The sequence below is a fragment of the Prosopis cineraria genome, unplaced genomic scaffold (assembly GCF_029017545.1).
Source record: "Prosopis cineraria cultivar Desert tree isolate PC_DT_omini unplaced genomic scaffold, ASM2901754v1 PC13, whole genome shotgun sequence".
Lineage (NCBI taxonomy): Eukaryota > Viridiplantae > Streptophyta > Magnoliopsida > Fabales > Fabaceae > Prosopis > Prosopis cineraria.
Window position 1 is genome coordinate 35,761,187 of NW_026555344.1, and position 16,993 is coordinate 35,778,179.

The 16,993-nt window shown below is 31.5% G+C and overlaps 2 protein-coding genes and 1 pseudogene across 5 annotated transcripts; all 3 read right to left on the reverse strand.

Annotated features, from left to right (window-relative positions):
• Nucleotides 1-2,622: 2,622 nt before the first annotated feature.
• On the reverse strand, nucleotides 2,623-11,485 carry LOC129290070 (F-box/FBD/LRR-repeat protein At1g78750-like; annotated as a pseudogene).
• LOC129291499 (F-box/FBD/LRR-repeat protein At4g26340-like) lies at nucleotides 5,535-7,601 on the reverse strand. 4 transcript variants are annotated; one of them, XM_054928886.1, is made up of 4 exons: nucleotides 7,199-7,601; nucleotides 6,258-6,989; nucleotides 6,083-6,164; nucleotides 5,535-5,917 (listed from the first exon to the last, which is right to left on the reverse strand). In XM_054928886.1, the coding sequence occupies exons 2-3, from the start codon at nucleotides 6,966-6,968 to the stop codon at nucleotides 6,084-6,086; spliced, it is 792 nt and encodes a 263-aa protein (XP_054784861.1). In that variant the 5' UTR covers nucleotides 6,969-6,989; nucleotides 7,199-7,601; the 3' UTR covers nucleotides 5,535-5,917; nucleotide 6,083. The 4 variants fall into 4 exon arrangements, 1 of the variants encoding a protein (XP_054784861.1); XR_008588690.1 differs by lacking the exon at nucleotides 6,258-6,989 and having other exon boundaries at nucleotides 7,199-7,596; XR_008588689.1 differs by lacking the exon at nucleotides 6,258-6,989 and having other exon boundaries at nucleotides 5,535-6,164.
• Nucleotides 11,486-13,220: 1,735 nt separating the features above from the next.
• LOC129291496 (polygalacturonase At1g48100-like) lies at nucleotides 13,221-16,589 on the reverse strand. The gene is made up of 5 exons (XM_054928879.1): nucleotides 16,323-16,589; nucleotides 15,352-15,483; nucleotides 15,063-15,236; nucleotides 14,286-14,493; nucleotides 13,221-14,169 (listed from the first exon to the last, which is right to left on the reverse strand). Exons 1-5 carry the CDS (start codon nucleotides 16,530-16,532, stop codon nucleotides 13,574-13,576), a joined length of 1,320 nt encoding a protein of 439 aa, XP_054784854.1. The 5' UTR covers nucleotides 16,533-16,589; the 3' UTR covers nucleotides 13,221-13,573.
• Nucleotides 16,590-16,993: the final 404 nt, after the last annotated feature.

Here is a 16,993-nt window from a genome sequence, read left to right on the forward strand (position 1 = left end):
GAGATAAAAAAAAATTTCTTGTGTTGAGAATCCTGACTCCACCACTGCCACCTTGAACCAAAATCTTAGGTCTGCCACTGATTTTGACCATTTTAATGCCCTTTGGTATTGCTATTTTGTTTATACCAGTCCTCAAATTAAAATTAGGAGACCATTATGGCTAGCTCTTCATGAAGGTACCATTAGAGAAAAGAAAGCTAAATATTTTATAATTACATATGTATTAGTATAAATAGAAATTTTAATTTTAAAAAAAAGTTATGCAAGCTTGAAAAAAGTATTAATTTGAGGATAAAAAGGCTTACAAGCTTAAACCCTTAAGGGTCAAGCCAACCTTTATTGATAACTTAATATTGATAATTTTGTATTTTATCCTTTTCAACTTTTAGAAATTCATGCATAAACCTGGTGCACCATGTCATTTGTATTTCATCCAATAAAAACATGTCATTTAAATGATTGTGAATATGAATTCATTCTTCCATTAATAACTGTAGAAGTAGAAAAACAAGAAATTACTTAAGCATTTTATTTTAAAAATAAAGTCATTTGAAATAATGACATGTAATATTTTATTTGATTGAATTTGTGCAAGTTCATTGAATTTAATTAACAAAAATGACATGGTGTACTGGATCCATGTAATAATATCTTTTCATCCACTTGTTTTTTTTTTTTTTTGTTGAACTTCCTTCCCTTCTCTTTACGGTCAATTTAAAAAAAAATATATATTTGGAAGGTGAAAGAGAGTTAGGTCTCAAAACATTAAACGTTAAAACTTATTTTTATCTCTGAACTATATTCTTATGATCATCCAGTATCATATACTCTTATTTGGTCCAAATGATGGTAGGTTTAGGCTTACTCAGTCCCTAGTAGAAGTTGTAATTTACAAATGGTATTGTTTTGAATTGAGAGAGAAACTCACCCACACGATATAGTTAGACCAATCTGCCACCAGGTGATGGAAGAGAAGCCTGAAAACAAAAGACAAAACGCATGGCTTCAAACAGAAAATAAAACATGATTGTCGCTAGAATCAGTTATCTTTTTGTTTTTTTTTTTTTTTGGCCAATCGTCAGAATCAGTTATCAAAGAACAAACATGGCCACTGATGCCGAGTAAATAGAACATGGAATCTAAAGAATAACATTTTTTTTCTTTTTTTTTCCCCAAAATATATAAAACTTTTTGAACTTTGATGCATGTGTGTATAATTCTCCTCATTTTTAAAATTTTAAAATTAACCCCTTAACTTTTAATTTTACATTTAAAAAACCACATATCATTAATTAGTTATTATTTTATTAATATAGTTATACTTATTACTATGACAAATTAATACAATACACAAGGTACATGATATGAAAAAAAATATTTTCATTATCTTTTAACACAATTTAAAGTGAGGCAAAATTATAATTTTTACTTTTAACAGACAATACACAAGATACTCTCTCTTTTTTTATTGAGCGACATTATTTTCATTATAAATGAGAAATAAAATTTAAGAGAAAAATTATAATTTAATTATTTTTTATCAATTAAAACAGCCTTTTTTGTTTGAATAATTGCTGAAAACTTCATTCAAAGGAGAAAATAATAGCTACAAATAAATAAGAATATAAAGAAAATAAGCAAAAAAAAATAATAAAATTTATATGATTCTTATTAATGAAAGCTTTTAAATATTTTTATTTTTATTTTTTAATTAAAAAAACTTTTTTAATTAATAAAAAATAAAATTATAATTATTTTTTAATTGTAATGCCCATGAAAAATGAAAATAATGTCCCTCAACTAAAAAAATGAGAGCATCATCATGTACGTTAAAAATAAAAACTATAATTTTACCACTTCTTAAATTGTGTTAAAAACAATAAAAAAAATTTTCCACCTTATATGCAATGCGTATTACATTAATATGACAAGTCAATAACTATATTAATAAAATGAGAAAATTAGCTCAATGGCATCAAAAAATACAACTCTCATAAATTATGGGTAAGGTTTTTAATATTTTAAAATATGGCCCATTCATAAAATCAATTAGATGTGCTTTTTTATCATAATAATAAATTTATTATTAAAATAAAATATATTTGATTTAACTAATCTTTAACTAATTGAATCTTTCATTTTTATCATTAAAAATTGTATTGTGCATGCTCCCTCTCTAATTTATCATCTTTGAAAATTTTTTTAATCAAATTTGTTGATTTAATTTTCCTAGATCATCATAATCATCTCTCGTATAGTGCTTCTCTTTGTCATAATTTTTTATTTGATTTTCCTTGATCACTATCTTCATCACATAACTTTTCCTCTCTCTCTCTCTCTCTGTTTTTTTCAAATATTACAAAGAGGACATTAGACATTGAAAGGGAAAACTCCATTACTTATCTGCGATACTACATCATTGATATACGGCTACATATCAATGATAAAAAAAATTAGTAAGTTTTTGTTGATATGACTTATATATCAATGATATTGTTAAATCAACATAACTAGACAATCAAACATAAACTTATTTATAATTGATATACAGCTGTATATCAATAATATAGTATCGTAAATTAGTAATATGAAAAATACATAATCATTTGCCCAAAATAAATCAAACATGATCTAAAAATTTTTTTTAGACTCTTAGCTTATTATAGAGAATCAAATATCTAAATTAATAAAATAAAAAATATGAATCTGTAGCTTCATTTTTCCACTGGCATGCTTCATTTTGTTGAGTATCGTCGATGTATGCCACCTCACATTTGTCTCTCACTGTCGTGACTATGGCTCACTTACACTGCTCTGTTATCTCGTGTTCATCTCTCTCGCGTCGAATTCTGTCTTCTCTCGCACATTTGTGTCTCTCATTCCAAAGATTTCTGACATCTTGAATTTTCAGGTATTTGAAAGAAAATATATATTAAAAAGGATCGTTTTGCAAATTAATTATAATCTAAATAATAAAAAGGTCATTTTTAAAATTTAACAAATGATAGATTATTTCTTTTACTTGATCTTATAATATGGGCTATTTGTGCAAAAGTCCCTTAATAAAAATAACATTTAATTAATAATAGGAAATTTTAAAAAATAAAATTAAAAATTAAGGTGATTAATTTTAAACATTGAAAAGTAAAGGAGTCAAATACAACTATCTCATAATTTAAACTCCTTTTATTCAAAAATATAAAATATTTTTTAAAGAGTTGAGTTGAAAAATATAAAATATTTTTAGTCTTTTAAAATGTAATTATTATCTTTTTTTTTCAAAAATGCCCTATTGATGAATGATTTTATATTTATTGTAGGGTGTTTAATAAAGGTAAATATGAAAAGATAAAATTAGTTTAAAAGTAATTAACTATTTTATTGAGGGATAAAATTCTGTTAAAAATATCTTATATTTTTTATAAAGAGAGTAAATTTTATACATTTTAGTAGAGCCGATAATTTGGGCCAAGTTCGATGGGCCTGAACCTGAACCCGCCGACCGAATAGGCCCGAAAAAATTCAGGCCAAGCCCGATCAAGTTCGGGCTTGGCCCGAATACCCGAATAGGAAAAAAATAAATTTTTTAAAAAATATATAATATAATAAATATTAATTATTTTTCAAGTTTTATATCATTTTATTTTAAAATACCATATTTTGAGTGTATTACTATAGTTATTTTATAAAAAATAATTAATTTTTATATTTTAAGACTCAATTTTTTTCAAAAAAAATTGAGTCATATAAACCATTTTCTTGTCCAAAAAATTATATTTTATATTTTTTATAAAATAAGATAATTAATTTTAAATTAAAAATAATTTTAAAAATAAAATTTGGACATGTACGAATTTTTAGCTCTACTGCTAAACAAACATAATAAATAAAATAATAATTTTAGATAATTATTTGATTATTATCCATGCCAGACTTAGTTAAAAATTAAGAATGAATTAAAGTAAATACTTTTTGTATATAGGACTTAAATAATGTAAAATATTTAAAGAAAAAAATTCAAAAAAATAGTATTTTGCTCATAATTAAATAATTTTATTTTATATAATATAATGACGACTATTTTTTTTCATATTCTTAAAAATAAAAAATATAGTTTATCCAATAGTTATTAAAAACTTTAAACTAATCAGGACAATAATTTTAAATTAATAGTTTAACCGTAGTTGAATTGAGATTAACTTGATCATAGTTAAAATAATATGATTCAATTAAAATATATAAATATTTTTATATAACTATGATAAGAGCAATATTTAAATAAATAAGACATTAATTTACAAGTAAAGAAAATATTCATGAATAAATTGCACATAATACAACAAAACAGTAACAAAGCTACTTAAATACTTAAATATAAAGTTAATAAGTTATTTTTTTTTATTCATTTCAAGTTAAAATAATATGTTATGCTTAATAAAATTATTTAAAAATTAAAATTAATAAAAAATAAAAAATATTTTAAAAAAGTTTCGGGTATTCGGGCCGGCCCGAATAAGCCCGAAGCCCAAAGGCGTTAGGGCTGAGCTTGGCTATATGGGTTTTTTAGAAAGAGTAGGATTCTTTAAGCCCGAGTCGAATAAGCCCGGCTCGAATTGAGCCCGACCCGAATAAGCCCGACCTGTCCGAATTACCGGCTCTACATTTTAGCCAATGATTGTAAACGAAAAAACATGGTTGGACTTCTCAAAATCAGTTGCGGGCCGTAAGACCAACCTGGCTATTGATACCATGTCAAGTGTAAACAGAACACGGAGTCCCAAAAAAAACTTGAACATTATTTTTTTATACAATAGCTTGAATATTGATGGAAGAAAAATAAGTCAAACATAGCTAGAGAAGGCTGCCAATACATATAGCCCGCATATTATACAATACAACCTTTTACCAATAAAATATCCAAACTAATAATATCTAACTAATTATCAGATATAAGCAACTAATCTTAAACATTTATATCTACACTTCTATACTTCTCACATAATGTGCATATAAACACACAAATGAAGTAAAAAATTAAAGCCACACCCCTGTAAGAAAAAAAACTAAAGTAGTTTTTGGTTGGAGAGAAAGAAAGGAAAGGGGAGAAAAATTTTTAAAAAATCTTTCTTTCCCTTCACTTTACCAAACAAGGAGAGGGGAGCCCCTCTCCTCCCCTTATTTGGATGGTACAAGGGAAGGGGTTCCTTCTTTGGTGGTAGAGGGAAAGAGAATTTTTAAATTTTTTTTTCCAAAACCTCCCCCCTTCATTTGAGGGGATGTCCCCCTCCCCTCTCCGCACCTCTCTTGAATTAAATAGGGCCTTGAAGAGCATTTAAATGTGGATGTGCAATTTCCCATCGTTGACAAGCACGTACATCATTATTCATCAGTTTCTATTTTAATTATCCCCAAAATCCTCTGCCACTTTATGCTGTCTTCACATTGGAACTCTCCATGTGTGCACAAGACTATCCTCACAGATACAGTCACAGCCATAGACTATTCACATACACAAACCTACACAGTGACCAAGGTTTTTACAACCTAGCAGAAGCATAATTTAAATAAGGCCATTCCATATAGAATCACCTGGGACAAGCATGATAAGGCCGAACAATAGTACAATAACAAACCCTATTTTACTAAGTATACATGGATCACACTATATCAAAGTGTTTTATCAACAACCTGCTTTTTAGATACAAAAGAACAAAAATGCACCACATTTCAGAAATCTAGTTAAACAAAAGCCTGCAATTCACAGAGTTTGTGGGGCATTTGAATAACCTTTTGCGTATTTGTTGCTTCTTTTGACGACTTAAGTTACCAGTAATACTGATGGAGATGATCCTAAGAACTTTTGCTTTCTCCATAATATATCTTACAATTCGAAAGTGATATTCCGAGCCATTGTAGCCTGCAAGATAGAATTTCTTCAGGTGTGAAGAAATACATTCAGGAACATCGAGAATTTGTTCCATCAAAGCATTCTCCTCATCACGAACAGATGGGATAACAGCAACGTTATGAATAAAAAGATCTTGAAGCTTGGGGCAGCTATGGAGACATTTCACTATCTTACCCTAGTCTTCGGCAAAACATCCGAATTCCAAGCGAGTTAAATTGAAATACATTGGTATATCCTGGCTAGGTGACCATACATCCTACAAGAGGGAGATCAAAACAATCTAAAACTTGAGTCATCACATATCACAAAGAAAGGTAATAATGTGAAATTTACTCATCATCATTCATACCTGACACAAACTAAGAAATTTAACATTCGAGAAAGCTTTTAAAGTCATCATGAAGGGTGGGAAAGCTGCTGAGGACAAATGCTTAAGACTTGCAATGCCGACTGCTGCTAAAACGCTAGCATGCATGTCCATACCCACCAATGACAGTGACAAGCTTTCAAGAAGAGGACATCCAGAAAGAAGCATTGCCACACATTTGAAACCATGAAATTGAACTCCTTGCAAGTGCATGATTTTCAATGAAGGCAAATTTACACGAGAAAGAGGGTCTACCATCAACCCCTCTAACTTTAATTCTTTGATAGTACTACAGACGAAAACGCTAGACGGCAAACTATAGCAACAGAATGGAAAAATTAGCTCCAGCTGCTCAACTTTGAGCTTTAGCGCTGCATAAGCCCAGATTTTAATCTGTTTAGGGGGAATGGAATAAGATCGACAGAGGAGATGGAACTTTTTGATGGTTCTAAAATCTCCAAACATGAGGACAGCGTCTACAAACTGAACAAAATGTTGAGAACTACCAAAGATGGAATCATCAAGGTCAAGAGTTGATAGTGAGCGCCAAAGTGGCTTCCACATCTTAGACACAAGGCTTGTGGCGATGGCTTCTTTGGTTGGAAGAAAAGACAGAATATGTTGAAGCAACGAGTCTGGTAGCTTGCTGATCTCATCGCTCATTACCAATTGACTTCCACTTTCTGGGTTCATAGACACTGATTTTGCTTAAACCTTAGTTAGGCAATAAGGAGGAAAACAGACCCATTCAGAAAATCATCAAAAATGAACTAATAATTTTTCTTCTGAACTTGAAGGTATTGGGAAAAAAATATGCAAAATAATTCTTCAGAAGATTCATGACACACTATCCGTTCAAAACTGTCTTTACCGAAACGAAAATAATATTCATCATTCAACAATAAGAGAAGGAAATAACCAACCTCGGATGCAGCTTCGGCCTTCTTCCTTGTTTTTGTCTCTTCTCTGCTGCTCTCTCTATCTCGCCCTCAATCTCTCAGCCTTTTCGCAATCTCTGAAGGTCGCTTTATCACTTTCCTTCGCCTCCGCTTACTGTGGGCTCAATACCGTTCTGAATCGTGCTCTCTATTCTCTCCCACCTCTATTTAGTGTCCTCTCCTCTGCTTCCCTCAGACCCTGACGCAGAGACTCTGCGTGGATGTTAAGCAACTAGCGATTTTCCGATTCTGTCCTCTTCATGTTTTCCGTCCTTGACTTGGGGTTCGATGATTTGATTGCTGTAATTCACATCAATGATTTGATTAATTACAATCAAATCATCGACCCTCAGGTCAAGGACGGCAAAGCTGAAGAGGACAGAATCGGAAAATCGCTAGTTGTTCATCATCCACGCAGAGTCTCGGAGTCTCATCTAATTAATGTAATGTGCAAATTATAATATTTAAATAAAAATATAAATAATTTCATAAGTCTTATTTTTATATTTTATATAATTTATGCTAATGTTATTCGATAAAACTTTTAAAAAAATAAATTACAAATACTATTTTAAATAATTATAAATTTATTTTTTTAGTTTTGAATATCTTATTTATAATTATTTAAATTAATATTTATAATTAATTTTAAAAATTATAAAAAACTTAAATATTATTAATTTAGTATTTTAGAATATGGGATCTAATCGTTATTCTTCCCGTTCAATACATCCAATTTTCATTTGAGACATCATAGTTTGTGCCAATGGGAAAAGTTTTTGAGCCTTTTTGCATTCTTCATAATAAACCATGCTGATTCAGACTGATTTTGAGAGTCATCATACATTACAACCTAGTGACTATATATAATTATATAATTAGACAGATTTATTGTCATAAAAAACTCTCGCATTGTTTATAATGATATTGATAAAAGTTAAGTTGGAAATCAACAAACCTTGTGGATCACAAGAATTTTAAACTTGGGCAAGCTTCGCGGGTATTTCAGTGTTGTTTTCCTGTCAAGAGAATGATAATCTTCGAATTCCAATGGGGGTTAAATTATAATATGTTAGAATACAGGGGCTCGGCGACAAACTAAGCTTCAAAGAAGGGCCAATTGAATTATTAAATGTACGGATAAAAGTAATAACATGACCATAGCGCATTGGGGACTACACCTTCTAACTAGATTAGAAGTTTCCAGTCCAAACATTAAGTATATAACTGTGTTAAATAGTATTGTTAGGAGAGCTTGTTGACTTTTGTAATTTGATCCAGCTCAATCTAGAACAGATGGGATCAAAAAAACAAATTTAAAAACATAATTTAAAACTTTTGAATTTTTATAATTATTTAAATTAATATTTATAATTTATTTTTTAAAAAAATATTGAGAACTTAACTATCATTAATTTATTTTTTTAAAATTTAATTGTTATTCTCCTTTTATCAAACTCTCTATGCTTCTATATATGTCCCTTCTTTTTATTACTATTTTACACCGTAATTCATATTTAATTTTAACGTATATATGATGATGATGATGATGATGATGTCCAAGTAAAATTTGAGTTAAATTTCTAAACACAAGATGCTAAAAATATCATATAATAATGTTTTAAAAAAATTTAGATAGTAGTATTTTTAACAATATTAATCTTGACCAAAATCTTATATTCCATCTTTATTCATGTTTTTTTTAATTAATTTGATCTCTAGTTCCAAAATTTAATAAATAACCGGAACTCACTCGAAAATCAATATGAACAGTTCTTCACAGCAAACATTGCAAATAGATGGGCACGGTTGATTCATGAATTATATTCGTGAAAACAATATTGATACTGATATAATAATATCCTATGTATAAACTATAATAATCCTACTTTTGGTAAAAAAAAAAAAAACTATCAGAATTAATCCTATTTAAACGTGTTATACTAGCTCCTCACAAAGAGACACATTAAGGTTTGAATTTATGTCAAAAAATATGTTTACATGTAGCATTCAACTGTATACCTAAAAAATGATTGTCTCTAATAGGAAGAGGCATGCATGTAATAAAAAAAATAAATGTAAACATACAAAATTTGATTGGATGTAATGTAAATAATATTAATTGTTTAGACTAACTATGAAACGTCGTTCAAATATATTACAAGACTAATTGGACTGAGTAATTGAAGCGTCAGGCCCAATATGAAGAAAAGGGACAGGCCCTAAAGCTCAATAAAGGCCACAACAAATAAACATGCCGAAATTCCGTCAGCTGCAAATATTAGACCATTGGCATGAAGACACGATCCTAAGTAATGTCAAAATCTACGTCCAAGTAGTTTGGTGAAACGGGATTGTTATTAAAATGGAGAGACCATGCCATAAGTTTTGCAAGATTCTTGATTCTTCAGCAGAGCATGCTAAGTCTCAAGGAAAATGTTTCTGCTATTCTGACACTATAAATAAAAAGAAGAAAAAAACAAAGAAAACTAGTCAATACTCCATGAAGACTCGCATATTTTACATTCAGTAGCCCTTTTTACTTTTTAGTTTTTACGTCTGTAATCTTTTTACATTTTAATAAAGTCATACACTTGTTTTACCAAAGCCTTGTATCTTTTTACATTTGAGCGAATTGTAATAAGGGAACTTGAGACCCTTTTCATTATCTATTGAGACTCAGTGTCTCAGGCATATTTGATATTTATTGTTCAACCATGAACAATTTTTAGCATGCCTGATGGGACCTGTGTAATAAAGATGGCAAAGACGTAAAAAGAAAAAAAAAATTGATGAAACAGGTGCTGGTTCTCACGAAGGGATCTCTGTGCATGCAGGATCAAAACACTTATCACCGGATGCTAAAATAGTTAAATATCGTGAGCAGTAATGCCGGTGACAACAGGTAGTATCAGCACGAGCCTGGTTCAAAGTCAAGAATTGGACAATTTAACCCACTGATGATATTCTCTTGAGGTTTGCTGCTAATTTTCGGAGCATTCGAAGACCATCTTCACTTGCGCCAGCTCTCATAATGGTGAGGCTCCTAAAAAATCTGGCATTCTCCGTTATAAATTTTACCAGTTCAAACTGGCTTTCAGGAATATTCTGCGAGTAATGAAGAGTGAACTCCTTCAGATGCAATGAAACACACGGAGGCACATCAAGCACTGGCTCAGGAGGGGACGTAGAACGTGCCAACTGCTCACCATATACACAAAAACCATACACAAATAAGTCACAATATAACCAAGGTATTGCAATCACAAATAAGTTCAAACCTTGCAACCTTAAACGACTCTGAAATTACAAGCTTTTCAAGTATGGGGAAGTTTCGGAGACAGTTCACCATCCTAGTCCACTCATCCGCAACACATTCCAGGTGGGTGCAATTGTAAAACGTTGGAATATCATCACTAAATGGCCATATACCCTGCGTGCAATAATGCTGAAACAGACAGAAAATTAGGGAATGAAATCTTAGGAGAAGAAAGAGAAACAGTTTACCCATCATGCGTGATCCATATACCTGATCCAGTCGTATAAATGTCACATTGGAAAAAACTTCCAACGGAAATAGAGATTGGGGAGCATCTGCAAAGACCAGATGATCAAGTCTTCCAATGTCAAGTGGATTGTAATCGTGAACGGAGAACCGAAATTTTAGTACCAACTCTTTAAGCGAAGCGGAAGCAGAGAGAAGCATTTCCAAACTTTGAAATTCTGAAAAATGAACATCTCTCAAATGCAAAACTTCAATAAAAGGCAAATGAACATGAGAAAGAGTACCCACTGTTACTCCACTCAACTTCAAAACCCTCATGTTACTGGTAACGAAAAAACTAGAGGGCAACTCGAATTCTCCATAGTACAGTATCAGTTGTAGCTCCAGATGTTCAACTTTATTACTAATCATAGCATTGATCCACTTTCTAATGTTGAGAGGTCTAAAACAATCACGAGGTTTAATATAACTACTCTCTATCTCGAGAACAAACATTTTGACAGACTAGAAATCTACCAATTTGAGCAGTTTGTGTACAAATCGATGGAAGATGGAAGACTCTGAAAACCTTTGAGGTTGAGGTCAAGAGAAGGAAGGGAAAGCCAGAGAAGCCTCCATCTCTTGGACAAGAGGCTTGCGGCCACTGCTTCTTTAGCAGGAAGACAAGAGAGAATATGGAGAAGCAATGAATCTGGCAAACCACTGATCCTGTCAACCTTTGTTCTTGCTCTCCACTTTTTGCTTGGGGACACTACTGATTGCTCCATAATCTTTAGCTCAGGCCTTCAGAGATCCTCTTTTATCTAAAACAAGAAGTGAAGAAGAAGAAGACCGACGAAGAAAATAAAGGAAAAATATTTCCACCCCAGCGATTACATTCACTGGTCTAATTATAGGTTTTGACTTCTGAATTCTGATATGACATAAATAAATTTTTGGGAAGAAAAATATTTATGAAGAAAAGTATGTATGGTGCCACCATCATCCGGCACAACATCAAAAACATTGGGGAATTCAAGAGATTCACGGATGCATCTTCTTTCCACAATTTATCATGCTGATACATCCAAAATCAAATTTTTTGGGCATAAAGGCAGGGGCCTCTAACGTGCCCCTCTTTAATACCCTTCATAATGCCTCAATTTTTTAATTTTATTTTTTATTTTTCTTTAGATCATTGACTTTTACATAAAATAAGAGACATTTGAATATCTTAATATCCCAAAATGGTAAAAATTTATATTTTTTATGATTTTTTAAAAATAAAAGGATGTATTTGTGATATTTTTCTTTAAAAATGTCACAAACAAGAGGTTCCAACTGTACTTTGCATATATGATATTTTAACACTCTTTGTTGGACATGTGATAATTCATTGAACCAGGGGCGGAACCAGACCATGAGGCCAAATTAAAAAAAAAAAAACGATCATATATATTGATATTTGAAAAAAAATTATATTTGGAATAAAAATTATATTAAAATACTTTTATAAGATAAAAAACAATAAAATAAGAATCATTTAGAATTTTATAAATTTTTTAAAATAAAAAAATAAAGCTAAGTCCTAGTAAGAAACTTAAAAAAATTACATGCTCAATGTACCTAAACTAATATTAAACTGGCTAAAAAAAATATTTTATGTCTACCTTATTTAATACAGTGTCTTATTTAATTTTTTTATTAATTATGGGTATATTTAAAAAATCTTATTAACTGGGCATTGAAAAATTTAAAATATCTTATATTTTTTTCACATCTTATCTCATGAAAAATGGCTTATATTTTTAAATGGAGGGATTATATTTTTGTGTAATATACATACAATATAAGAAATTATATATGTTTTGGCCAAAAAATAAGAAATTATATATGTGTAGGGGAGAGTAATAATTTTTTCTTAAATAAGGGAAGGAACTCCATGCGTTTAGGCACACAATACACCGACATGCATGAAAATTGCTATGAGGTGGCCCCCCTCAAGGTACAAGTAGGTCCGTCCCTGATTGAACAGTATTGACGCTTGGGAAGAAGTAATGTACAAGCTCACAAAAAAAGAATGAAGATTGTTAATAAGATCACGAATACAATTAAAATATGCGTACTTTTCAAACTATTATGTGCATGCATCCGACTGTGTTAATGTAATTTAACAACACTGTTTTATACACACGATATCATAAAAGAAAGCGAACAGGCTCTTAATACAATGAAGATGGTATATATATCATCACATGATAGAAGTAATTAATGTGCTACAATTCAGGGGACATTGGCACTTGGGAAGGAGTACACCAGGAACTCTCCCGAAACAAATGAACGTGCTAAAAAGGATTGCAGTATAGGATGAAATACGAGAGTTTCTTTCATAGATTTGCCAATAATTAATTTTTTTTCAAAAAAACTCTGATGAAAATTATTCAACACTAATAATAAAGCACAGTTCTCAAATTCAACAAATTTTTATCGAATATATTAATAATCTAAAAGCAAGCCTTTGACTTCAACAAAACGTGAGAGATGAATTAATTTATACACATTGACCTCCCCGACACTGTCCACAATGCAATATTTTACAATATATGTATGATATGCCATATGACAGCAAATTGATCAATCCCACAAGCCAACAAGAGGACGAACTGAATTTAAAGACCAATTTTCCTTTTACACTATGGTTCTTTTCGACACCCATATTAGTATATTACATATATGAGTATAATATATATGGTTCACACTTTACACACAAATCCCAGTATTAATTCTAAAACATTTATCAGCTATGAAGTATAAAACTTTAGGGAAACAGTACACACACACACACACACACAAAGACAATAATCGACAGTGATGAACTAGCAGGAATCTTGATTAGAATTGATTCTGGACGACGGGTTGCCTGATTGTAGACAGTCATCTAATGCAGGGACTGTTTTAGTCTTCAACTCTCCAAATGCCTTCCAACAGAAAGCACCATTATTATCAAAGCTTGAACCTTGTTTGCTTGATTGAGGTTGTAGCTGTACAGTGTCTAACGTTAGACCAGTACATGGCACAGCATCACTACATGCGAACCTCACAGCCTCCCTAAAAAATGTCCCTTTAACGTTAACATAATCGATACCAGACACAGCCACAGCCGATGAATCATTTCCACACTTTCTCTTGTCACAGTAGTACTGATCGATCATTATCGGTGTTCCAACCTCTGAGACTTGAATGTCTGAGAATCTGATGTCATGAACTGAGCCTGAACCTCCTTGCCATGTCTTGATTCTAACAGCTGTTAAGCTGTTTTGGAATGTAGTGTCTCTGACAGTGACATTAGAAACACAGGCTCTTGTGTTGTCTTTTCCCAAACCTCCAATACTGATCCCATGACGTGGCCCACAATTGACGTTGTGTATGTATACATTGGAACATCCAGTTTGAATAGACACACAGTCATCTCCTGCGTTATTATGCATTTAGTTAACACCAATAATGCTAGTTTACTCTTGTTATTATTCTTCTGTGTTTCGTACGTAGTTCATTGGTTTTTGATTATTTTGAGGTTTTGGAAATTACCACAAGCAAGAGTACTGCTGTAGATAACAACGTCTTGAGAATTCTGGAGATGAATGCCATCAGTGTTGGGGCTATCTCCGGGTGAAGAAACGGTAATGGCAGAGACTTGGACGTTAGTGCATGAATCAAACTTGAGATGTGTCTGCTGACTCTGCTGAATCGTTATGCCCGTCACCGTTACACCATTACTTCCATAGAACCTTAGTGCCTACACAAACAAACCAACTTCAATATATATGCTTTTTAATACTCTCTCAATTATTTATCAATTTAGTCCTTGCACTTTGACCTAGTACCATCAATCCTTGTAATTCATTGAGTTAAAGAATTATAGGGCCAAGTTGCACTGAATAATTGAAAAAAACAACAAAGACTATAGTTTTTCGAGTCAATAAATTATAAGGATCCAGTTATTATAAGTCAAATTAAAGTTGACTAGTCGGGATCATGACTCTTCCAAATTTTTAAATTTTTTAGTATTATATAGATATTATATACTCGCAGCCTCCTAAAATTATATTTATGAAAGTTTTGTAATATATAGGCCTTTTGATCTTGGCCCCCTCACAGCTAATCTAGGCTAGCACTCTGCCCTTGAACTAAGTCCATAATTGAAAAAATGTTTAGGGACTATATTTATATTAAAAATTATAGAACGTTAAACTATTCCAAGTCATAATAAAAGCTGCTCTTGTATCTCAAACCTCATAAGGAGCATGGGACCCACAGCCCAGTTGATCATTAAGATTAGGTCTTAAGATTCAAATAATCCAATACCGTTGGTTTTGTTGTTGGGAATCCTGAGCGACGATTCCACCAGACAGAGCCTTGGCCATCAATCACTCCTTTGCCTTTGATTGTAAACTTGTTAAGCTCTTTGAACTCAAGCCATTGCAACGTTCCTGAGCCCCACGCTGAAGCGCTTGTTGGTGCGATGATTTTACCATCCACCTGTGTTCATCAATTTCACACCAAACACGTACAATAATCAACTATTAATTTAAGCAAGCTAACTTGTCAATATGTTTTCCTAGAATGAAGTAGGAAAAAAATTGCAAATTAAAACCTGAAAAAAGATGTTGGGCTGACAGGTTCCGCCTTTGAAGGAGATTATTTTCACGAGAAACACAGACCCTGATGGAACCAAAACCCTTGATCCCTTCACGTTGCAAGCTGCTGCCCAAGCTTGTTGAAATGCCTTTTTTTCGCCCAGATTTGACATTAATTAAAAAAATTAGTAAAAATTTCAATAGTGTAAGGAACAAAAGTGTAAATTTTCCACTAAAAAATTTACACAGGCACCCAGCTAAAAGAATGAGAATTATAAACCCAAGTCAAGCATAGAACAACAATCTAAAAATGACTAGATGAGGATATATCCCTGCGGGACCAAGCTAAGTGGCTAGTATAATATTCCCGGCTAAGAAATATAGCGGCTAATAACGCACACACACACGTGTTCAAGTGTGAAATGAAAGTACATATTTGGTTAATCAATTTATTGAGGAAGCAGCATTTGACTTTTCGTTTTTTGATTATTCGAACTCTAATCATTACTCCCACTCCAATTTGGATTCTTTGAAATACTTTAAAGAGGTGAAATAGATATATAATTAATTCACATGTGGGAGAATTAGACCTTTGACTTTTGTTTATAAATTTTTAATCACATGATATGTAATGCTTATATATGTATGCCTTTTATTCTGTTTCTCGTGAACTTCGATCGCTCTCTATGCTTTGTGAGATGGCACAAGAACGAACGTAGTACACACACACACACACACACACACACACCCCTCTATAAGATGATATTGTAAATTTATAACTTTGTACTTGGAATAATAATCTTTAACAGCAAATTTTGGACTTCTATATTAATTTGTAAGCTCACGGTACTTGATGGTCCAATTAAAACTTACAATTATGCTAATAAGTCAATTAAAAACTTCTATAAATGTGAATTTGAGAGAAAATAAGAATAAAGAACAAAAAAAATTATGTTAATTTTTTTTTCAAAAAACACATACTAATTACCTTTGTATCGTCTGCTTTTCCATCACCTTTAGCACCATAGTCTAACACATTAAAAGTGGAAGACCCAGAAGCCGCTTTGAGTTTTCTCCAATATGATGACCTGATCATCACGCCTTCTCTGCCATTACAAGTTTCAAAGCTTGAACACCACACACAAAGCGCAATCAAAAATATCAATCTAAAAGTGTTTAGGTTGATAATAAACTTCATTTTCAATAGAGAAATATATTTAGAGATTGTAAAATACAAGCTTGTAAGTAGAGAGGCTTGTCTTTGTATGGTTTAGAGAAGATCAGAAATGGTGATCTATTTATAGACCAAGTATTTTGGACACTGTGCTATCATGAACTGTACAGTACATATGCTATTTGACATTTCAGTTACGTACATATACAAGTCTATGGAAACTGATATACATTGATTATATTTCTTTTCCTTTTGTTTTTTTAATTCTAGATTTGGTTCACAAGCTCTTATCATTTGCATGACGCGCCATTAGGTCAGATTACGTGGCTAGAATAATCAAGGAGACACCATCCCTTTAATTATCCACATTATTTTTGTTCAATTTGACCTCAAGAAAAGAAAATTAGTATTGAATGAATTTTGGGTAAATATTATCAGAGAAGTTTACACAGACCTTTATTGAATTTTGTTGAAATTGATTAGGC

Bases quoted from the DNA above. Each gene is read 5' to 3' on its own strand.
- LOC129291499 (XM_054928886.1), bottom strand. From the start codon at position 6,968: ATGAACCCAGAAAGTGGAAGTCAATTGGTAATGAGCGATGAGATCAGC. The intron at 6,165-6,257 runs GTATGAATGATG...TCCCTCTTGTAG, and splicing joins AATTTCTTAGTTTGTGTCAG to GATGTATGGTCACCTAGCCA.
- LOC129291496 (XM_054928879.1), bottom strand. From the start codon at position 16,532: ATGAAGTTTATTATCAACCTAAACACTTTTAGATTGATATTTTTGATT. The intron at 15,484-16,322 runs GTAATTAGTATG...GGCGAAAAAAAG, and splicing joins GAAAAGCAGACGATACAAAG to GCATTTCAACAAGCTTGGGC. The intron at 14,170-14,285 runs GTAATTTCCAAA...ATAATAACGCAG, and splicing joins CAGCAGTACTCTTGCTTGTG to GAGATGACTGTGTGTCTATT.